Source organism: Sinocyclocheilus grahami, unplaced genomic scaffold (genome assembly GCF_001515645.1).
Source record: "Sinocyclocheilus grahami isolate Dianchi unplaced genomic scaffold, SAMN03320097.WGS_v1.1 scaffold106.1, whole genome shotgun sequence".
Classification (NCBI taxonomy): Eukaryota; Metazoa; Chordata; class Actinopteri; order Cypriniformes; family Cyprinidae; genus Sinocyclocheilus; species Sinocyclocheilus grahami.
Window position 1 is genome coordinate 1,228,972 of NW_015505285.1, and position 22,264 is coordinate 1,251,235.

The 22,264-nt window shown below is 38.3% G+C and overlaps 4 protein-coding genes across 4 annotated transcripts; 2 read left to right on the plus strand and 2 right to left on the minus strand.

Annotated features, from left to right (window-relative positions):
• Window positions 1-528: 528 nt before the first annotated feature.
• On the plus strand, window positions 529-4,827 carry LOC107588602 (dehydrogenase/reductase SDR family member 7-like). Its single transcript, XM_016276753.1, has 7 exons — window positions 529-838; window positions 1,714-1,866; window positions 2,049-2,155; window positions 2,952-3,191; window positions 3,302-3,424; window positions 4,221-4,436; window positions 4,524-4,827. Exons 1-7 carry the CDS (start codon window positions 706-708, stop codon window positions 4,569-4,571), a joined length of 1,020 nt encoding a protein of 339 aa, XP_016132239.1. The 5' UTR covers window positions 529-705; the 3' UTR covers window positions 4,572-4,827.
• A 571-nt stretch (window positions 4,828-5,398) lies between these two features.
• Window positions 5,399-6,065, plus strand: LOC107588604 (dehydrogenase/reductase SDR family member 7-like). Its single transcript, XM_016276755.1, has 2 exons — window positions 5,399-5,674; window positions 5,762-6,065. Exons 1-2 carry the CDS (start codon window positions 5,492-5,494, stop codon window positions 5,807-5,809), a joined length of 231 nt encoding a protein of 76 aa, XP_016132241.1. The 5' UTR covers window positions 5,399-5,491; the 3' UTR covers window positions 5,810-6,065.
• Window positions 6,066-6,142: 77 nt separating this feature from the next.
• LOC107588603 (pecanex-like protein 4) lies at window positions 6,143-8,625 on the minus strand. The gene is made up of 3 exons (XM_016276754.1): window positions 8,036-8,625; window positions 7,745-7,931; window positions 6,143-6,959 (listed from the first exon to the last, which is right to left on the minus strand). Exons 1-3 carry the CDS (start codon window positions 8,548-8,550, stop codon window positions 6,708-6,710), a joined length of 954 nt encoding a protein of 317 aa, XP_016132240.1. The 5' UTR covers window positions 8,551-8,625; the 3' UTR covers window positions 6,143-6,707.
• Window positions 8,626-10,007: 1,382 nt separating this feature from the next.
• Window positions 10,008-18,373, minus strand: pcnx4 (pecanex 4). Its single transcript, XM_016276901.1, has 10 exons — window positions 17,584-18,373; window positions 16,154-16,336; window positions 15,472-15,992; window positions 14,776-14,876; window positions 14,535-14,654; window positions 14,081-14,441; window positions 13,956-13,997; window positions 12,268-12,991; window positions 11,977-12,163; window positions 10,008-11,206 (listed from the first exon to the last, which is right to left on the minus strand). Exons 1-10 carry the CDS (start codon window positions 18,285-18,287, stop codon window positions 10,955-10,957), a joined length of 3,195 nt encoding a protein of 1,064 aa, XP_016132387.1. The 5' UTR covers window positions 18,288-18,373; the 3' UTR covers window positions 10,008-10,954.
• Between the last annotated feature and the right edge of the window lie 3,891 nt (window positions 18,374-22,264).

Consider the following 22,264-nt stretch of genomic DNA (forward strand, 5'->3'; position numbering starts at 1 on the left):
TATCTATCTATCTATCTATCTATCTCTGTCTGTCTGTCTCTATCTATCTATCTGTCTGTCTGTCTATCTCTATCTATCTATCTGTCTGTCTGTCTGTCTGTATCTATCTATCTATCTGTCTGTCTCTATCTATCTATCTGTCTGTCTGCCTATCTCTATCTATCTGTCTGTCTGTCTGTATCGTCTGTCTGTCTATCTATCTATCTATCTATCTATCTATCTATCTATCTATCTATCTATCTATCTATCTATCTATCTATCTATCTATCTATCCATCCATCTATCTATCTGTCTGTCTACTGTTGTAGCCTATTCAACTCCATCTGAATACAAAACCAGCGGAATATAAATAATATGGAATATAAATATTAAATCATATAATATAAGGCTGCTGTAGCCTATAGCTTTGTACTCTTCGAGTGGACAGATATTGGCTATAGATTGATAGATAGATAGGTTAAAAATAAAGGTAAAGCAGTGTATTCCATTAAAACAGAAGATTAACCCGGAAGGCTTTGACTCGTGCTGTAGGTCCTGCCGGGTCGTTGGCTGAACTGAGCAGGGTTGGTTCAGAGGCAGCAGTTACAGCATGTTGTAACACAGACGGATCTGTCAGGCGCAGCTTGCGCAAGATTTACCAGCGCATTCAGCCACTACTCTGTAAAATAGCTACTTTTTGCGAAGTTTCTCGGCGTTTATACAGAAATGTTGGATATATGCTGGCTGTGTGTGATTCTCGTTGGGAGCGCAGTTTATTTACTAACGCAGTTTATACGCTTCATCTTCGCAGACGCTGATCTGACTTTATTATGGGCGGCGAGGTTCGGCAACAGCCCAGGTAATATGAATCAGAATCGCTTATAGACATATACATGTATACACAGAAATATGTTTGCAATCTAAAATCAACCAACACCTGGCTTCTTATGCAACAAAGTGTGACACATTCCTGCAAGGTTATGGAATTTGCACTCTGTCGTTAACTATGACTGTTAAGTGCTCTAACAACCCAGTGTAGTGTAGAGGTCACCATGGCAGTATGCGACAGGTACAGTATAGTAAAGTATAACGTTTTTTATATAAGTAAAGTATAAAGTCTGCATGAATCATGGTTATAATCAAAGACTATAGAATACCGGTTACAGCTGATGCCATTATCAGCGTCTTTATATACACACAAATGTTGGGTTTTTATGTTTTATGAGGACTTTCCATAGAGAAAAATATAGAGAAAAAAAATATGATTAATAAGCTGCTAAATGTCCCCTGAAAAACACCTCGCACCATAACAAGCACCTTGTAGCTGTAGTTGCACACAAGCCAGGTTTTAATATCAAATTAAATGTAGAACTGTCAGCACACTGTTACCATGAACCATTTCAGAAGGCACAATTATATCCCAGCATATTAAAAATGTATTCATTTAGCTTGAGATTGCGTAATACAATGTATTATTTCTTAAACATATTTTTATCTGATATAATATTTAAACTCTTACAAAGATGCACTTCACCTTATACATATAAACACCATATACTGTAAAACTTAATTTTTCTTAGACTGACCCATATACTGGAGTTCATAGTGCTCTGTTGAGCATTACTTCCATTACTATACCTTTATACAATTTTTTAAAAATAATTATTAATTAAATAATATATAGTGTGATGTGTAGAATTTTATTAATTCATTCATTCATTTTTCATTTTATAGAGTCAAAATTGAGAGGCAAAGTGGTGTGGATTACCGGAGCCTCGAGTGGCATTGGGGAGGAGTTGTCCTATCAGCTCGCGGCCCTCGGTGCTCGGCTTGTGCTGTCTGCCCGCAGGGAGAATGAGCTGGAGAGGGTAAAGCGCACATGTTTAGGTAAAACACATAAAACCCCAATTAAGTACACTGTAATTCATGTCTCCTCCCTCAGAGCTGCAGAATGACCTTGAATGTATATACTCGAGTATCTTTGCTGTCAATACTTGACAGCTATGTACTAAAAGCATCCACACCATGACCTACTGACACAAAATACACTCTTCCTCTCCTTCTGTTAGGGCGCTTCTCTCTAAAGGATGAGGATATTCTTGTCCTTCCACTTGATTTGTTGGACCGTGGATCACATCAAGAAAAAACTGCTGCAGCTCTGAAGCACTTTGGTGATGTAAATGTCATCTGGATTTCATGTCCAATCTTCAGAGTGTTTCTGTGATTGTTTCTTCTATTTCAGAAACATTGCTGACACCAAAAAGTGTAATTTTCAGAATACTGATTTTGATTGAATTTTCCTAGTATTAACACCTAAGAATTAAAGTATGCACTGGTTAAAGGAAAAGTTCACCCAAAAATGAACATTAGCTGAAAATGTACTCACCCTCAGGCCATCCAAGATATAGATGAGTTTGTTTCTTCATCAGAACAGATTTGGAGAAATTTAGCTTCACTTGCTCACCAATGAATCCTCTGCAGTGAATGCGTTCCATCCAAACAGCTGATAAAAACATCACAATAATCCACACAACTCCAGTGTATCAATTAATGTCTTGTAAAGCGAAAAGCTGTATGTTTGTAACTCATCTACATCTTGGATGGGTAAATATTCAGCAAATTTTCATTTTTGGGTGAACTATTCAACATAAAATGCAACAGTAAGCCCAGGATCTCATTACATGACAATAAAATATGCAAACTTTAGACATTTGCAGAGACAAGTGTGTAGAAAACAGTAAATAATCATCTGAAAAATGAAATCATCTAGCTAGCATTTCGTAGCATAATATTTCTACATGAATTTCTCTGTTGACATTGGAACAGCTGCAACAGACTATCAATGCCATTTTGTTTTTTTATACTATACTTCATCTGAGTGTCAAGCAATTTAGAATGATTAGAATGGTCAGAGATATTAAGTAGGAATAATCCCTCTAAATGTCTTAATTTTTGTGTGTCTGCATTTTCAGATAGATGTGTTGATAAACAACGGAGGCCGGACGCAGCGTTCGCTGTGCACAGAGGCTGATGTTGATGTGTACCAGGCACTTATGGAGCTCAACTACCTTGGCACCGTATCCATCACTAAGCAGGTGCTGCCCCACATGATCCGCCGTGGTAGTGGTATCATAGCCACCATCAGCAGCGTTTCAGGCTTTGTAGGGGTGCCCCTGGCAACGGGCTATGCTGCGAGCAAGCATGCGGTGCAGGTGAGAGCAAACTGACAGAATTCCCTGAGAATCTGCCTACACGTATGCAGCATTGTCTGGTAAAAAGTCAAAAAAGATAAAAAAGCTCCTGGTTTGTTGTGTTTCTCCAGGGTTTCTTTAACTCTCTGAGGACAGAACTCACTGATTATCCGAACATCACCATCAGTACCATTTGTCCCGGACCTGTAATATCAAGCATCGTTCAGAATGCGTTCACCGAGGAGCTCAGCAAAGTATTTGCACCAGTTGTTTTTTTGTTTGTTTGTTTTTTTGGGGTAAATTAAAAGAAAAATTAGATGAAAAACTTAAACTAAACAATTTTTTACTGAATTATGTTTAAATGTGAAGTTGGCCATTTCTGCGCTACTAGTGTCGCCTAGCGGAATTACAAAAAAGCATATTTTCAAATGCAATCCTTTGCAGAACCACCTTAAAACATCCTTAATATTATTCTTATCATCATTACGAAATCTTACTACTTTATCTGTGGCTTGACAGTAAAGAGCTAAAAACTTGACTTTAACAGTGTTGAGAAGAAACTCCGCAAGTTTGGCGTCTCGATTAAAATCCAGCCATTCCATCAAATTCTTCCATTGTGTAAAACAACCACGAGTGTTTACCTATGTTTTACCCCGTTGTCTGCATATTTTAGCAAGTCTTCGAATTTTGGCTTGCACTTCTATAACCGAAACTTAATTTCTTTGCCCATATAACAAGAAGTCAGCTCAACACTCAACACCCTCTAGTTCAGTCTGCTAGAGTAGCCACGCCCCAAACACTCGCTATTGGTTGAGCGGGAACTAGATTGACAGATAAACCCATGAATGTCATAGTAGCCAATGAACAACAAATGGGGTTAAAACCAATATATTTAATAGCTAATTCAAAATATGAATAAAAACTATAACAGTATATAATACTTAAATAACAATTATCTGCACTTAGGCTCATTGATCAGTGATCATTATATCAAAATACTTTTGCATTTGCTTAGCTAAAAAGTACTTTTTTTCCCCTCTCTCTCTTTAGCCTGTGGCCACAGCTGGTGATCAGACACATAAGATGTCTACAGAGCGCTGTGTTCAACTCACCCTGGTAGGTCTGGCCAACCGTGTGAAAGAGATGTGGATCGCCGAGCAGCCCTTTCTACTCTTCTGCTATTTGTGGCAGTACAGTCCCACTCTGGCCTGGTACTTGACTAACATTCTGGGTAAAAAACGTGTGCAGAACTTCAAAGCTGGACTGGTGAGTAGTGGGTGTAAACAGATCCCTGAACTTATATGCTATGCTACAATAGCAGTAATATCTTTTCTGAATCGTCATCTTTTCTAGGATGCAGACTCTGCATATTTCAGCAAGCCTAAGGTCAAGACAACTTGAAAATCTAATTTCAGGAAACACTGATTTGTGAATTCCTTACCAGAAGGACCCAGGAAAGTCACCCAGACATTTCACTGTCATTAAATAAATATGAAAACACCTTATATTTTGCTTGCTGTATCAATAGCAAGAAGACAAATGGTACATTCTTAAAAATGCATGGGCAGATGATTTGTTTTCTTTGTGTTTTCTGTATTAAAATGTTGTACATCAGTTATAAATAGAATGTAATATTCTAACATTTTAAGTTTGTGTGAACAAAAAAGACAGTAAAGTATTTATACAAAACATTTGTATTACTTCTATACATACAATTACACAACCGTATAAAGACGGAGCTCAAATAGGATGAACAAAGGTGCCATAGGTGCCAGGTGGTCACATGAACAAAAAAAATATTATAACCACGGAATATAGTAACCAAGGCACATCCTTGAGATCTGACAAACAGGTTCTTTAAAAGAGCAACGGTTTTCCTATTTGTTTTACCCCGTTGTCTGCATATTTTAGCAAGTCTTCGAATTTTGGCTTGCACTTCTATAACCGAAACTTAATTTCTTTGCCCATATAACAAGAAGTCAGCTCAACACTCAACACCCTCTAGTTCAGTCTGCTAGAGTAGCCACGCCCCAAACACTCGCTATTGGTTGAGCGGGAACTAGATTGACAGATAAACCCATGAATGTCATAGTAGCCAATGAACAACAAATGGGGTTAAAACCAATATATTTAATAGCTAATTCAAAATATGAATAAAAACTATAACAGTATATAATACTTAAATAACAATTATCTGCACTTAGGCTCATTGATCAGTGATCATTATATCAAAATACTTTTGCATTTGCTTAGCTAAAAAGTACTTTTTTTCCCCTCTCTCTCTTTAGCCTGTGGCCACAGCTGGTGATCAGACACATAAGATGTCTACAGAGCGCTGTGTTCAACTCACCCTGGTAGGTCTGGCCAACCATGTGAAAGAGATGTGGATCGCCGAGCAGCCCTTTCTACTCTTCTGCTATTTGTGGCAGTACAGTCCCACTCTGGCCTGGTACTTGACTAACATTCTGGGTAAAAAACGTGTGCAGAACTTCAAAGCTGGACTGGTGAGTAGTGGGTGTAAACAGATCCCTGAACTGATATGCTATGCTACAATAGCAGTAATATCTTTTCTGAATCGTCATCTTTTCTAGGATGCAGACTCTGCATATTTCAGCAAGCCTAAGGTCAAGACAACTTGAAAATCTAATTTCAGGAAACACTGATTTGTGAATTCCTTACCAGAAGGACCCAGGAAAGTCACCCAGACATTTCACTGTCATTAAATAAATATGAAAACACCTTATATTTTGCTTGCTGTATCAATAGCAAGAAGACAAATGGTACATTCTTAAAAATGCATGGGCAGATGATTTGTTTTCTTTGTGTTTTCTGTATTAAAATGTTGTACATCAGTTATAAATAGAATGTAATATTCTAACATTTTAAGTTTGTGTGAACAAAAAAGACAGTAAAGTATTTATACAAAACATTTGTATTACTTCTATACATACAATTACACAACCGTATAAAGACGGAGCTCAAATAGGATGAACAAAGGTGCCATAGGTGCCAGGTGGTCACATGAACAAAAAAAATATTATAACCACGGAATATAGTAACCAAGGCACATCCTTGAGATCTGACAAACAGGTTCTTTAAAAGAGCAACGGTTTTCCTGTTTCTCCTTTTTAGGGCTCTTGACGGATGCTTAACAAGAAAGTGAAAAAATACAAAAAATAAAAATGTGAAATGGTAGCAATGTGAGGTGAGATTCAGTCAAGGACACCCAAGGGTTCATTGTTGAGAAAATAGAGCACACTTTCTAGAGAACAAATTTAAACTGGGCTCTGTGTCTCAATGAGTTTGGAGAGGATTTTGCACATTTACTAGCTGCTGACATTCATAAATTCATGCATTTCTTTCAAAAGTCAAATGTCACTAAAACTAACAATTTTCATACTTTCAATAAAATATTTGACCATACTCTGAATGAAGAAATGAAATGCAGAAACTTCTGACTGTGAAATTCATGTGCTGGTAGCATCCCTGTGTGTCATGATCTCTGAAGCGGTGTGGGTAAACAAATGAAGGTGATTATCATAAGCAGTGTAAATGGATGGGTGGGGATGAATAGATGGGGTATCCCAGAGGTGGATCAGCTGCTTGAACAGTTAGGTTCCTCAGCATCACAGGATGTGCCTGAATGCTGTAGCGCTCCTCGTCATCATTAGTGGCATATAGTAGCTCCCATGACAGGTTGGCCCACTGGCCCCTCACACCCTCCTCATTCAAAACTCCTACCTGGACTAGATTCTCCTGCAGGGACAACACACGGCTCGTATATGTCCCCTATGAAAACAGAGAAAATATTACGAAACCGTAAGTGATCATTTAGCTTTTTTTGTTAAATTAAATTAATAAACTCAAGGGACATAAGAATGCATGAAAAAGAGTAGGGGTAGACCAATTTAAATTCTTGTCAATACAGACAAGCTGATAATTAATGTAATGGCCAATATTAAAATTCTATACATTTTATATTAATTAAAAAAAATAAAATCATTTGTCAAATGCTTAATGTGAATTTAAGCATCTTAACCACAAATGTATGGTATAAAAAAAATGGATATTCATTTTAAGATTTCCTTAAAAATTACATTTAACTGTGTTATTAAATTGTAATCATATTAATAGAATTTCAATTATAACTGAGCATTTGATTATGCCAAAAATAATCTGAATGAAATGGGGGGAAAAGAAGCATGTACAATTAAGTATCCAATATCGAGTGATACCAATAAAAAAAAAATATATAGTCTCAAAATAATACAGTGTACTAACATATGCAGTCATTTGTATGTAGTAAAATTGGAATTCCAACACAACATTACACAATCACAAGCCAATTTATGTGGAGCATGATTTTGGACCAATGAGATATCATTGTGGGCGGGGCCTATTTAGCAGAAATAGCGCATAAAAATGTACAATGAACATTATATTCATGGTTAGTTATGGCAAAAACTCATATATATATATATATATATATATACTCAGAAGAGATGCTTTTTATTGTTTCACAACTAGATACGAGAATGTTCAGTAGCAATGGTTACATTCCAGTAAATGTTTACCATGGTGAGATCGTGTCCGAGAGAGAATAGGAAGGGCTTCTCTTGTGCAACACTGTCTTGCCAACTGCAGTCTGTTACCAGGCCAATGAACCAATTCTCATGGTAATCCTGCAAAGTTGTGTAGAGCTCATCCAGACTCTCTACCGGACCAAGAGATGCCTGGTCTACCAAGAGTTTTACACTGTACCTGCACACACAGAATAATACAACACCTGTCACATATTAAATAAACGAGAAAATCTAGGCCATTTTTTGAAGGAAAACGTGTGCTGAATCTTGCTTGTCTGTTACCTGAAAGCCCTGAGTGTGAGCTGATGCAGCTCTTTATTGGCTCGGAGCCACTCGAGTCCCTCGGTCCAGGGGCCGTCCCCACAGTACAGCCTGAACAGCAGATTGGGGCTGAACACCTGAGCATCTGCCCCCAGTGCCACACAACACGATAGCACAACCTGGGTATAAAGCTCCCGCAGAGCATGGTCCTCCTGCAAACCCAGTGTCACCTGCTCAAAGTCTCCCTCCCCGAAACTCTCCAGCACCAGCTGGGACAAACAAAAGCAGAACCAAGCCTCTGGGAAGCAGGGTCGCAGAACCTGGAGTTTGGAGGAAGCCAACTGGGCGGTCCGCCATTCTGGAGGCAGAGAGAAGAGCTCTGAGTGAGAGCTTGTGAAGTGGAGAGGCTGGGAGTTTCTCAGGACAGTAGTTGAAGTAAGTGAAGGGATGTTATCTTTCCCTTTATCTACAATGGGCAGGCCGAGCCCCAAACCCAGACCCAGAGGTCTAAGGGTGGGGAGAGAAGACAGAGCCATGCTCTCGTACAGGCTGTGGATCTCTACAGAACCTGGAAGAGACACTCCTAACCCTACCTCGGTCTGTCCTTCATCTGTCCGGTGGTTGTGTACACACACTGCCAACACACATTTCAGTTCAAACAACTTGTAAAAGTGCATGTACCATCCTATGACCCCTTTAAACTAAAGGAAATTTTTACTGAATTATGTTTAAAGGTGAAGTTTGCCGTTTCTGCGCTACTAGTGTCACCTAGCGGAATTACAAATATAAAGCATATTTTCAAACACAATCCTTTGCAGAACTATTTTAACACGCCCTTAAGATTATTCTTAAGATTATTTATCTGTGGATTGACTGTAAAAAGCTAAAATGTGTGGCAAAAACTTTTAGCTTGTAAAAAGATTTTAGCTTACCTGGCGAGAAGAAACTCTGCAAATTCGGCATCTCGATTCAAAACGTGTAAAAGCACCGCAAGTGTTTACCGTTGTTTTACCCCGTTGTCTGCATATTTTGGCAAGTCTTCGAATTTTGGCTTGCACTTCTGTAACAATCTGAATTTCTTTTTCCATGTAACAAGTCAGCTTAACACCCTCTGGCTCAGCCTGCTACAGTAGCCAAGCCCCCAAACACTCGCTATTGGTTAAGCAGGAAAGAGATTGATGGATTTGGGGTGCGTTTCCCAAAAGCAACTATGGTACGTTACCAATAGATTTCAATGGAACTAACTACCATAGTTAGCTAATGATGCTTTTGGGAAACGCACCTCTTAGTGGAACACTCTAATAATGTTTCGATGGTGCCTAGGACGCTCAATGTTTACACTATTGAGGGATAAAAACCCATGAATGCCATACTTAACAATAGTCAATTAACAATAAACTGGGCTAAAAACAATGTATTTCAACAAAAAATCTTCCCCTTTAAAAGTACTAAAGTAACTGAAATAAAACTCAAAGAAAAACATGTAAATTTAGAAATACAAAATAAAACAAAAGCACAAAAAATTACAATTTAAATAAAAAAGCTCATTTTAAATATTAATAAAAACTACAACAGTATATACTGTAAATATAATACTTATCTGCACTCAGAAAGCAAAACAAACGATCATTAAATCAAAATTCTTTTGCATTTGCTAAAATAAAAAGGTTTTTTTTCTCTTTAGCCTGTGGATACAGCTGGTGATCAGACCCATAAGATGTCCACAGAGCGCTGCGTTCACCTCACCCTGGTAGGTCTGGCCAACCATGTGAAAGAGATGTGGATCGCCGAGCAGCCCTTTCTACTCTTCTGCTATTTGTGGCAGTACAGTCCCACTCTGGCCTGGTACTTGACTAACATTCTGGGTAAAAAACGTGTGCAGAACTTCAAAGCTGGACTGGTGAGTAGTGGGTGTAAACAGATCCCTGAACTGGTTTATTTATGCTACAATAGCAGTAATATCTTTTCTGAATCGTCATCTTTTCTAGGATGCAGACTCTGCATATTTCAGCAAGCCTAAGGTCAAGACAACTTGAAAATCTAATTTCAGGAAACACTGATTTGTGAATTCCTTACCAGAAGGACCCAGGAAAGTCACCCAGACATTTCACTGTCATTAAATAAATATGAAAACACCTTATATTTTGCTTGCTGTATCAATAGCAAGAAGACAAATGGTACATTCTTAAAAATGCATGGGCAGATGATTTGTTTTCTTTGTGTTTTCTGTATTAAAATGTTGTACATCAGTTATAAATAGAATGTAATATTCTAACATTTTAAGTTTGTGTGAACAAAAAAGACAGTAAAGTATTTATACAAAACATTTGTATTACTTCTATACATACAATTACACAACCGTATAAAGACGGAGCTCAAATAGGATGAACAAAGGTGCCATAGCCATAGGTGCCAGGTGGTCACATGAACAAAAAAAATATTATAACCACGGAATATAGTAACCAAGGCACATCCTTGAGATCTGACAAACAGGTTCTTTAAAAGAGCAACGGTTTTCCTGTTTCTCCTTTTTAGGGCTCTTGACGGATGCTTAACAAGAAAGTGAAAAAATACAAAAAATAAAAATGTGAAATGGTAGCAATGTGAGGTGAGATTCAGTCAAGGACACCCAAGGGTTCATTGTTGAGAAAATAGAGCACACTTTCTAGAGAACAAATTTAAACTGGGCTCTGTGTCTCAATGAGTTTGGAGAGGATTTTGCACATTTACTAGCTGCTGACATTCATAAATTCATGCATTTCTTTCAAAAGTCAAATGTCACTAAAACTAACAATTTTCATACTTTCAATAAAATATTTGACCATACTCTGAATGAAGAAATGAAATGCAGAAACTTCTGACTGTGAAATTCATGTGCTGGTAGCATCCCTGTGTGTCATGATCTCTGAAGCGGTGTGGGTAAACAAATGAAGGTGATTATCATAAGCAGTGTAAATGGATGGGTGGGGATGAATAGATGGGGTATCCCAGAGGTGGATCAGCTGCTTGAACAGTTAGGTTCCTCAGCATCACAGGATGTGCCTGAATGCTGTAGCGCTCCTCGTCATCATTAGTGGCATATAGTAGCTCCCATGACAGGTTGGCCCACTGGCCCCTCACACCCTCCTCATTCAAAACTCCTACCTGGACTAGATTCTCCTGCAGGGACAACACACGGCTCGTATATGTCCCCTATGAAAACAGAGAAAATATTACGAAACCGTAAGTGATCATTTAGCTTTTTTTGTTAAATTAAATTAATAAACTCAAGGGACATAAGAATGCATGAAAAAGAGTAGGGGTAGACCAATTTAAATTCTTGTCAATACAGACAAGCTGATAATTAATGTAATGGCCAATATTAAAATTCTATACATTTTATATTAATTTAAAAAAATAAAATCATTTGTCAAATGCTTAATGTGAATTTAAGCATCTTAACCACAAAGGCCATCAAAAAATGGATATTCATTTTAAGATTTCCTTAAAAATGACATTTAACTGTGTTATTAAATTGTAATCATATTAATAGAATTTCAATTATAACTGAGCATTTGATTATGCCAAAAATAATCTGAATGAAATGGGGGGAAAAGAAGCATGTACAATTAAGTATCCAATATCGAGTGATACCAATAAAAAAAAAATATATAGTCTCAAAATAATACAGTGTACTAACATATGCAGTCATTTGTATGTAGTAAAATTGGAATTCCAACACAACATTACACAATCACAAGCCAATTTATGTGGAGCATGATTTTGGACCAATGAGATATCATTGTGGGCGGGGCCTATTTAGCAGAAATAGCGCATAAAAATGTACAATGAACATTATATTCATGGTTAGTTATGGCAAAAACTCATATATATATATATACTCAGAAGAGATGCTTTTTATTGTTTCACAACTAGATACGAGAATGTTCAGTAGCAATGGTTACATTCCAGTAAATGTTTACCATGGTGAGATCGTGTCCGAGAGAGAATAGGAAGGGCTTCTCTTGTGCAACACTGTCTTGCCAACTGCAGTCTGTTACCAGGCCAATGAACCAATTCTCATGGTAATCCTGCAAAGTTGTGTAGAGCTCATCCAGACTCTCTACCGGACCAAGAGATGCCTGGTCTACCAAGAGTTTTACACTGTACCTGCACACACAGAATAATACAACACCTGTCACATATTAAATAAACGAGAAAATCTAGGCCATTTTTTGAAGGAAAACGTGTGCTGAATCTTGCTTGTCTGTTACCTGAAAGCCCTGAGTGTGAGCTGATGCAGCTCTTTATTGGCTCGGAGCCACTCGAGTCCCTCGGTCCAGGGGCCGTCCCCACAGTACAGCCTGAACAGCAGATTGGGGCTGAACACCTGAGCATCTGCCCCCAGTGCCACACAACACGATAGCACAACCTGGGTATAAAGCTCCCGCAGAGCATGGTCCTCCTGCAAACCCAGTGTCACCTGCTCAAAGTCTCCCTCCCCGAAACTCTCCAGCACCAGCTGGGACAAACAAAAGCAGAACCAAGCCTCTGGGAAGCAGGGTCGCAGAACCTGGAGTTTGGAGGAAGCCAACTGGGCGGTCCGCCATTCTGGAGGCAGAGAGAAGAGCTCTGAGTGAGAGCTTGTGAAGTGGAGAGGCTGGGAGTTTCTCAGGACAGTAGTTGAAGTAAGTGAAGGGATGTTATCTTTCCCTTTATCTACAATGGGCAGGCCGAGCCCCAAACCCAGACCCAGAGGTCTAAGGGTGGGGAGAGAAGACAGAGCCATGCTCTCGTACAGGCTGTGGATCTCTACAGAACCTGGAAGAGACACTCCTAACCCTACCTCGGTCTGTCCTTCATCTGTCCGTACCATCATTCTTATAGGCCGCCGTATGGGGACTGGACCGAATAGATCATCCTCATCGGACCAATCCGCAAAGGATGAGAGGCTGGAGCTGTCTTGCCCCCTCAAGTGAGAGGATGAGGAGGACTCATCTTAACTTTTATAAAGAATATCTCTTTGGTTTTGAGACTTTAGTCTTTGCAACTTCAGGGATCTTATCTATGCACAATCAGCTTGTAACACTCCAAAGAGAAAGGAAAACTTGAAATCGCATCATATGACCCCTTTAAGTTTGGGGTTGGTAAATTGTTTTTTTTATCTATTTGTAAGAAGTCTCCTATGTTCAGTAATATTGTGAAATATTGTGAATTTGCAACTTCAGGGATCTTATCTATGCACAATCAGCTTGTAACACTCCAAAGAGAAAGGAAAACTTGAAATCGCATCATATGACCCCTTTAAGATTGGGGTTGGTAAATTGTTTTTTTAATCTATTTGTAAGAAGTCTCCTATGTTCAGTAATATTGTGAAATATTGTGACTTTAAATGGCTGATTTCTGCATTGTAATATACTTTAAAATGCTAATTTTTCTTGTGATGGCAAAGCTGAATTTTCAGCAGTCATTACTCCAGTCTTCAGTGTCACATGATCCTTCAGAAATCATTCTTATATACCGATTTGGTGCACAAATAACATTTCTTATTATTAGTAATCTTAAAAACAGTTGTGCTGCTTAATGTTTTTGTGGAAACCATGATACATTTTTTAGAATTCTCTGATGAATAGAAAATTCAAAAGAACATTAAATTTTTTTTGGGTGGGAGTAATGTAAACTGTCACTTTGGGCCAATTTAATGCATCCTTTAATCCAAAGTGACTTAAAATACCCATGACTTTGGCATTGTTAGCGCTTTGCTCTACTGTGTGAGCTAGAGGAACATTCCAAAAATATGATTCTGAGCTGAGACTGTGCTAGAGATCAGCAGACATTTTTTAGAATTCTCTGATGAATAGAAAATTCAAAAGAACATTTAATTTTTTTTGGGTGGGAGTAATGTAAACTGTCACTTTGGGCCAATTTAATGCATCCTTTAATCCAAAGTGACTTAAAATACCCATGACTTTGGCATTGTTAGCGCTTTGCTCTACTGTGTGAGCTAGAGGAACATTCCAAAAATATGATTCTGAGCTGAGACTGTGCTACAGATCAGCAATATGTTTCTCAGTTGGTCTCACTCACCAAATGCACCACTAGCAAATGCAGGTCTGATAGCAGATGCAAGTCTTTTGCAGAGCTGCTGGTAATATACAGAATCTGGGCAAGGGCAGGCAGTGCCTGGGGTGCCTGGCCACGAGCGCAGCGGCCTGGGGAATCCCACCAGGAACACCGGTAGTGTGAAGAGAGGAAGGAGAGGGGCAGATAGAAGGGCAGAGAGAGCCACAACACCTAGCAAAACTGGGAATAGAGCAGCATTGAGTGCTAGCAGAGTTCCCGCCGACTGACGACGCTGTTTACTCTCCGTCCAGGACGTGATCAATACCGTAAGAGCAAAACTCAGCTTACATACAAACTGAGATACACGATTCACAAATAGAGAGACCTGCCAGAAAAGGGGATGGATAAGAAAAGTGTTATTATACAAATATCCCTGCAATTTTATTACAGTAAATGCATTTAGTTAGGTTTGGCTCACCAGTATCAGCTGCACTGTAGTGCCCAACTCATTCCAGCGTGCGACTCTGTGCCCCCCTGCAAGTCTGATGATCACCACCAACACCATCTGCAGCAAAGCAGCCTCAGAGCTCTGCCACACCTGCCGAACAAAGGCCAAAGAGTCAGGGGCCAAAGATTAAGGGGGTATTTTGGTGAAAGTGTGCTGTTCATGTCTATACGGCCATATTGCTTCAAGAAGGTGTAACAATAAACTTACGTACCATCCTGAATGCCCGTGTGAAGCCAATGGCGAGAGAGGCCGTGTGCACTTTCTCTAGAGATTCATCCACAGACAAAAACGCAATCATCGCCAGCGGACTCACTGTGAAGTCAAATACGAAAATTCACATTAAATGCACACATAACAGAATTATGCGCTGGCAGAGATGCACCAATTTAAAAGTTCTCATCAGTACTGATAAACCAATTAAATATATATGTATATACATACTAATTTTATACACTCATTTTTTATAATATGAATTCTATACTTTGTCAAAATAAAAAAAGCTATAAAAACTTTGAAATTCTACAAAATTTTGCACAACATTTCAATGTACAGTATGTTATTAATTTTGAGACTTGATAAACAGTGGTATTAAATTATTAATATTTAATTTTTAATTATTATAAAGCATTTTTTAAAGATGAAGTTTCAGTGAATGTTAAATGATAAAAAATTACACTTACATTTTTAGGTGCATGCACAATTACATATTTATTGTAAAATTCCCAAAACTGACAAGTAGCGATACATTTAAAAAACTGTGATAATCAAACAAATAACCAATGTAGCATTGATATATATCATGCATCCATGTGTGTTATCAATGCCAAGTCAACATCTCCCTGCAACAGACTATACAGAAAGACAAAGGATTGTTTCTTTAGTTGGTACAGTGCAAGCATCTCCTCACCGAGGTTCAATAGGATCCTCCGGATGATCCCTGCGACACGCAGACCTCGGGTCTTCTGCCTGAAAGCCTGGGCAGTCGTGACCCGTTTGGGATACAGTGGGTTGAGCATGGCACCTCCCAGCACACACGCCCCCTGGAGCTCTCTCAGCAGACGAGTGAGAAGAAACAGAGCTATAAGGATCCAGCCGACCACCTCCTGTGGGCTTGGGGCTACAATAGAAGACTCCCAGTGCTCTATAGAATTCACACCCAACGTTAGATTCCTTGAGTTGATGAAGTAAAGCTTATGAAGGAGTCCAGCCTCAGTCAAAGCTCCTATAATGAACATCAGGGAAAGAGGAAGTCCCCACCAGCCCAGACCCAAGGTAGGAGATGTGCCCTTCACCAGCACCAGCAGCTGGGTCAGGTCCTGGCTGAGGAGGTAACCCATTGCAACAGTGAACAGAACCACACCCAATGAGGAGGGAATGAAGAAGGTACAGATGGCAACACACACAGATGACAGAAGCATCACCAAGAGCCTGGAAAAAAAGAAAAACAGAAGATCATAGTTAAAGGGATCGCACACTTGACTTTTATACAATAGAAGTCTGATTAAAGCGTGAAAGCCTTCACCAGAAAGGACTGCAATGTAGACCAAACTTAGTTAGTCTGGTTATATGAGATCAGATTTATTGCTCACCTGATGTTGGTGGACATGGCTGACCCACCCAGGCCGTGCACTAAGGTCTGTTCCATGGCCCAGAGCAAAAGAGCGTCCAGCGGCGAGAGCATTCCCAGAGCCCAAAGCACTGGCAGAACCACAAACAATACGTGAAGCACCTGAGCTGCTACTTGCAATTCTACCACACCAGAACCTGAAAACCTGAGAGGAGAGAGAGAGACTGAGATCCAGGAGAATAATATGTCAGGCTCAGCAATGACTTTTGACATTCATACTCATACAATCCTCATAAGATTAGGTTATATAACAACAGTCTCAAAGAAAACACTCAATTAAATCTCAGCATTTACATTTATTTAGCAGATGCTTTTGTCCAAAGCGACTTACTGAGGAACAAGACAAGCAATTTCTCTAAGAGCCATTCATATTTGCAGTACACAATGCCAGGTTTCAAGTATAAGCTCATAACACTCAGCATATGAATCAATGACAAGATGCTCAATTTTTTTGTCTGAAAAATCTATTAATTTGCGCAAAGAAACAATAAAAATATCATTCATACATACAATGAATTAAATACACCTCTTCTATGTCTGAGTATTTTTGAGCATGTTTTGAATTTCAGAATAAATATTGATTTTAATATTTCCTGAGAGGCATAAAGATCGTCATGAAATGGAAAACCTTATAAAAAGAACAAATCTTGAAAAAAAAAAAAGTCTTATGTAGTTTGGGAAATAATTTCTCTGGAAAATACAGGTTTGATATACACTATCATTCACTCGGTGTATTAAATGCCGCACCATCTGAAAGCACGTGATGGAGATTTACTATCAATCACAGAACCGGCTTTACTGACGAGATGCGCATGATAATGGCATGCGATTAATCGTGCAGCCCTAGTTTTCATTCATCAATAAATCCTGAAAAAAGCATCAGATTCCCCCCCAAAAATGTCATTTTTTAAATTTGTATTAGTATTAGATTTAGATAGTATTGTATTAGATCCTATGATCAAACAAAATGTTTATATTTATGTTTCTATATAATAGTTTTATAAATTTCCCCAAATTTCCAATTAATTCCCATAAATTCCTGGTAAGTTTCAAGCTTGGAATATTTCCAAAATTCCCCAGACGAAGCCCCCTTGGAAAGTTTCCGCAAATTTACTGAAAATGTTCCGCCCCTTTGCAACCCTATTTACAACAGCTGCTATTTTTAAATGTTATTAAATGTAACTTTATCTTGAAAATTGTGAACAGATTGCCTCCAAAAAAACAAAACAAAAAAAAACAAAAACACAACATGAATACAAAGAATACATTTCTAAGACGTGTTTTAAAATAGTTTTTTTCAAAAGGTTGTTTCCCTTTCTTTATCATGGACAGACTTCTTTGTCATTGACCTATATGCTGTCAAGGAGTAGTGGTGAATTGTGGGATTTGTACCTTAGAGCCAGGTCCACGGTAATGAAGGCGAGTATGTAGAGCAGTCTGGTGAGCGGCGTGATCTCGTATGTGTCCTGCGGCTGAAATGTGGCTGTTTCTGTAGCCGTGTTGACGATGAGCGAATACTCCCCAATACAGACAGTCACCCAGCTCAGGGCAAACAAAGGCACGACAGCTCCCAGTCCTGCACCCGTGTGCCCATACAGGCCGCTCAGTCTGTCTGGCAGCAGGTACCATGTGGACAACCCACATAGTGCTCCAGCAAGAAAAGTGTGAAAAACTACATTACCCATAAACTTCTTCCCAGGCACCACAAAATGTACCGTCTCAGGAGCCACACAGTGAGTAAACTCCACCTCCTCCTCATCTGCAAGAATGTTATTGGCAGCAGGCAGCCTTTGTACCACTCCGGTCCTGTGTGCCATACACCGTGCCAGTCCCTGAAGGGTGGCACCAACACTCAGCATGAGCACACTGGAAACAACACCTGCAAAGGCTTCATCCAGCACCCTCAGCTGGTACAGGAGGGTCCCGATGCCTCCCAACAGCCATGGTGTCAGAAATAACACCAGCTGGTGCACATAGACATACGGTGGGGCGCAGTAGCCGAGTTTTAGCCTCGGTCCCCCCAAGACAGTCTGCGGGAAACGCTTCCAGAAGAACTCCTGCTTGTAATCGTTGAGCAAGGGCACATCAGGCCCCATGATGATGAACGCAGCACAGGAGGGACAGACTCGGTCATCTCCTCCCAGCTGTTCTGGAACACACACGCATGCCCCGCTGACAGTGATTCACTGGAACACACAAACACAAACAATATTACAATTTACACTAATATCTCATAGAGCATAGATGGAGTAGCGGTGTATTGCATGTCTTTAACATTTAATGACTAGAATAATGAAAAAAATAATAATTTTCATCCAGCACCCTCAGCTGGTACAGGAGGGTCCCGATGCCTCCCAACAGCCATGGTGTCAGAAATAACACCAGCTGGTGCACATAGACATACGGTGGGGCGCAGTAGCCGAGTTTTAGCCTCGGTCCCCCCAAGACAGTCTGCGGGAAACGCTTCCAGAAGAACTCCTGCTTGTAATCGTTGAGCAAGGGCACATCAGGCCCCATGATGATGAACGCAGCACGGGAGGGACAGACTCGGTCATCTCCTCCCAGCTGTTCTGGAACACACACGCATGCCCCGCTGACAGTGATTCACTGGAACACACAAACACAAACAATATTACAATTTACACTAATATCTCATAGAGCATAGATGGAGTAGCAGTGTATTGCATGTCTTTAACATTTAATGACTAGAATAATGAAAAAAATAATAATTATAAAATAATGTAAAAAATATTTTCTATAATATTATCTTCATTTGGGAGTTTTTATTTAGCAAATATGCATATATGCAAATAATTCAATTAATCAGTATTTCATGTAATTAATCAATTAAAACTGAATTAAATTAAAATGCTAATGGAAGTAGGGCTGTCACGATTTGTCGATTTTATTCGACTATTCGATATTTAAAACTTCTCGACTTCATTTCGCTCACGTCGACTAACCAGCAAAATACCGGAAGTGGCGCATTTCACAGACGAGAATGTATAAAACACATTATTAGTTTGTTTTCCAAGGCTGCATGATATATTAAACCCATTTAAAAATCATAATTAAGCATAATTGTGAATTCACAAACGCTACGATTTAATTAAATAATTATATGATGCCGTTCTAATACAGTATATGTGCTTTAATTATTTACATGCGTGTGGGTTAAGTACGTGCGTCCCACAGCGGCTCCGTTCACAGTAGTTCCTGCTGTGAGTTTGGGTTTATTATAACGTTCATCTGGGAACGCAACATGCGCCATTTCATCAGATTTGTAAGGTAAATAATTTATAAATCTAGCAAACACAAGAGAATACATCGCGGTTTCAAAATAAAAGCTCAAACCCTCACTCTGAGTTTACACGTTTTGATGTCCACATACTCATTTAATTACAGTGGCTGTAGAATTTCTGTCGTAAAGAAATGGCCAAATATGAAAGATTAAGTGGACATTTGAATGAAATGGTGCTTGGTCAATATTAAACAAGGATTAGCCTTTTTCTAATCCTTATTTATTTCCAAATTCAGTTTTTTTTCTATACTCCGTTTTAATGGTTAAATTAAATTAACTTTTTTTTACAGCTTTATCTTTTACCAAATTCTGTTTTCCATTATTTTCTGGATTCCTTTTTAATGGTTCCATTACATTTTAATAATCAAAAGCATCTCCAATTAATTTATTTTATTTAAAAAGTTTTTTTTTGTTTTTTTCAGAAATACTGCACATTTACATTTTTTCTCCTAAATAAATTCTGGTAAATAATATTTCTGGTAAATAATTGTATTATTAGTAGACTAGAACACGTGGCTATGTTGTTAAAGAAATGGCCAAATATGAAAGATTAAGTGGACATTTGAATGAAATGGTGCTTGGTCAATATTAAACAAGGATTAGCCTTTTTCTAATCCTTATTTATTTCCAAATTCAGTTTTTTTCTATACTCTGTTTTAATGGTTAAATTAAATTAACTTTTTTTTACAGCTTTATCTTTTACCAAATTCTGTTTTCCATTATTCTCTGGATTCCTTTTTAATGGTTCCATTACATTTTAATAATCAAAAGCATCTCCAATTAATTTATTTTATTTAAAAAGTTTTTTTTGTTTTTTTCAGAAATACTGCACATTTACATTTTTTCTCCTAAATAAATTCTGGTAAATAATATTTCTGGTAAATAATTGTATTATTAGTAGACTAGAACACGTGGCTATGTTGTCAGAGCTTATGTGTATATATATATATATATATATATATATATATATATATATATATGTGTGTGTGTGTCTTGTAATTAATCAACCAGGGAAGTAACTTACCCAGATAGATATTAGTTACCAAGTTACAATTTTTTTTATTTTTTTTAAACCATACTCACGTGGTAAAAAAATAAAATAAAAATAACCACGTTTTATAACCTCAGAGCATCTGTGTATTTGTACCTGTTTGTTGATGTTACCCGAGCAAAATAAGCAGAGATGATTATAAGCCAAAATAAACACACAGCATAAAACAGGTTGATTGTTGCGGAGTCAATCAGCCTCAAACCAGTGACTTCGCGGGTTTATCCTGTGAATTACGTGCTCTTATCCTTTGATTTGTGGCTATAATCCTCAGATTTACGTTTTTAATGCAGTCTTGTTGATTTGTATCCTGTGATCTGTTCACATGCTAACACTGCAGCTATGACAACAAGAGACAAACATTAACGTGACAACCGGTGTACAGACCATTATAATAACCAAACACACAGCTCTTATATCATATGGCATAATAATATCGTCTTGGTTTCTTCCAAACACAGCAGATAAAGGACAGAGGCGAGAAAGCGGCAATAAACTGGTTAGCGCGGCTAGCGTTAGCTGCTCCTGTTTAGGTGTAAAGTCGGTTTATTTTTCCACATGGCAAAAAAAGAAATAGAAACAGCCTTCTTTTGTTTTTAACAACACATACCTTTAAATGAGAAGGGCTGGAGAGGTGTTAGAAGGGTGAGTATATGGTTTGTGTGGGGATAAAACGAACCCGCTCTCCATCATCGCTTCTGCTGATGCTGCAGTTGGGCAACACGGCCTGAAGGGCGGCGCTACACGACACACACGGTTACGTCTTTACGTACAGACATTTATTTTTCCTCACAGAATTAGCCATGAAAATATAAAATGGCAAAACTGCAAATGATATGCTGGCAAAACTATTAACAAGGTCATTCTTGTTGTGCAGGAGCCTTTTGAAAAAATTATATACTTGTGTTGTAATTTAAAGAGGTATTAATATTGCAAATGCTCAAGCTCTGGCATTTATATTTGACTGTTTGCACAATGTGAAGAATATTAACTTTAATTATCAATTTAATTAAACATTTAATAAAAAAAAAACAAAGAAACACATTTAATAAGACTTGATCCTTTTTTTGTTAGAATGTGCATAGCAGAAATTACATTTGTTTAAATCAAAGCAGTGAAAGTAATGAAATTAACCCCGTTCTCACTTAAATGTGAAGATTATGATAAAGTAAAGGTAACTAATGTGATTTCCAGCTTTTATCTATTGATCATTATTTTCTAGTATAGGCTAATTAGGCACGGGGAAATGACAATATACATGCATAAACCAAATCAAAAAGCTATGCAATCAGACACTGACTTTTTTTTTTTTTTTGAAAAGTTGAAAAGCTAAAATTAATTTAATTATAATGAACTATTTTCAAGTCTGACACACATCCCTGCATGAGACCAACAGATAAAAAGGAACGTTCCTGCTGCAAGATGCTCAGACGTATCTCTGTATTCCTTTGAACAGTGCTTGGACAACACACTCACTGTGCTCTGTGTTATTTCCATAGCAGGTCCACCATTAAATTCAACAGCATTCACTCTGGCTTTCCTTTCTCATTTTCTCCACATTTTAATATATCTTCTTTTATTCTGTTAGATTTGGTTCTCTCTCTGTGTCTTTCTCCTTTTGCAAACCCCCACCATTATACTCCAGAGGAAAACAGGAAGAGAATTACCTTGAGCTGTGATAACAGGTTTTTACTGAACACATTATGTGTGTGATTGCCTTTGAA

Coding starts and splice junctions, on each gene's coding strand:
- LOC107588602 (XM_016276753.1), top strand. CDS start 706: ATGTTGGATATATGCTGGCTGTGTGTGATTCTCGTTGGGAGCGCAGTT. Junction 839..1,713: donor GAGGTTCGGCAACAGCCCAG/GTAATATGAATC, acceptor TTCATTTTATAG/AGTCAAAATTGAGAGGCAAA. Junction 1,867..2,048: donor GGTAAAGCGCACATGTTTAG/GTAAAACACATA, acceptor TCCTTCTGTTAG/GGCGCTTCTCTCTAAAGGAT.
- LOC107588604 (XM_016276755.1), top strand. CDS start 5,492: ATGTCTACAGAGCGCTGTGTTCAACTCACCCTGGTAGGTCTGGCCAAC. Junction 5,675..5,761: donor AGAACTTCAAAGCTGGACTG/GTGAGTAGTGGG, acceptor CATCTTTTCTAG/GATGCAGACTCTGCATATTT.
- LOC107588603 (XM_016276754.1), bottom strand. CDS start 8,550: ATGGCTCTGTCTTCTCTCCCCACCCTTAGACCTCTGGGTCTGGGTTTG. Junction 7,932..8,035: donor CTCACACTCAGGGCTTTCAG/GTAACAGACAAG, acceptor CTGTGTGTGCAG/GTACAGTGTAAAACTCTTGG. Junction 6,960..7,744: donor TCGGACACGATCTCACCATG/GTAAACATTTAC, acceptor CTGTTTTCATAG/GGGACATATACGAGCCGTGT.
- pcnx4 (XM_016276901.1), bottom strand. CDS start 18,287: ATGGGGCCTGATGTGCCCTTGCTCAACGATTACAAGCAGGAGTTCTTC. Junction 12,992..13,955: donor TAACAATGCCAAAGTCATGG/GTATTTTAAGTC, acceptor ATAAAAGTTAAG/ATGAGTCCTCCTCATCCTCT. Junction 12,164..12,267: donor CTCACACTCAGGGCTTTCAG/GTAACAGACAAG, acceptor CTGTGTGTGCAG/GTACAGTGTAAAACTCTTGG.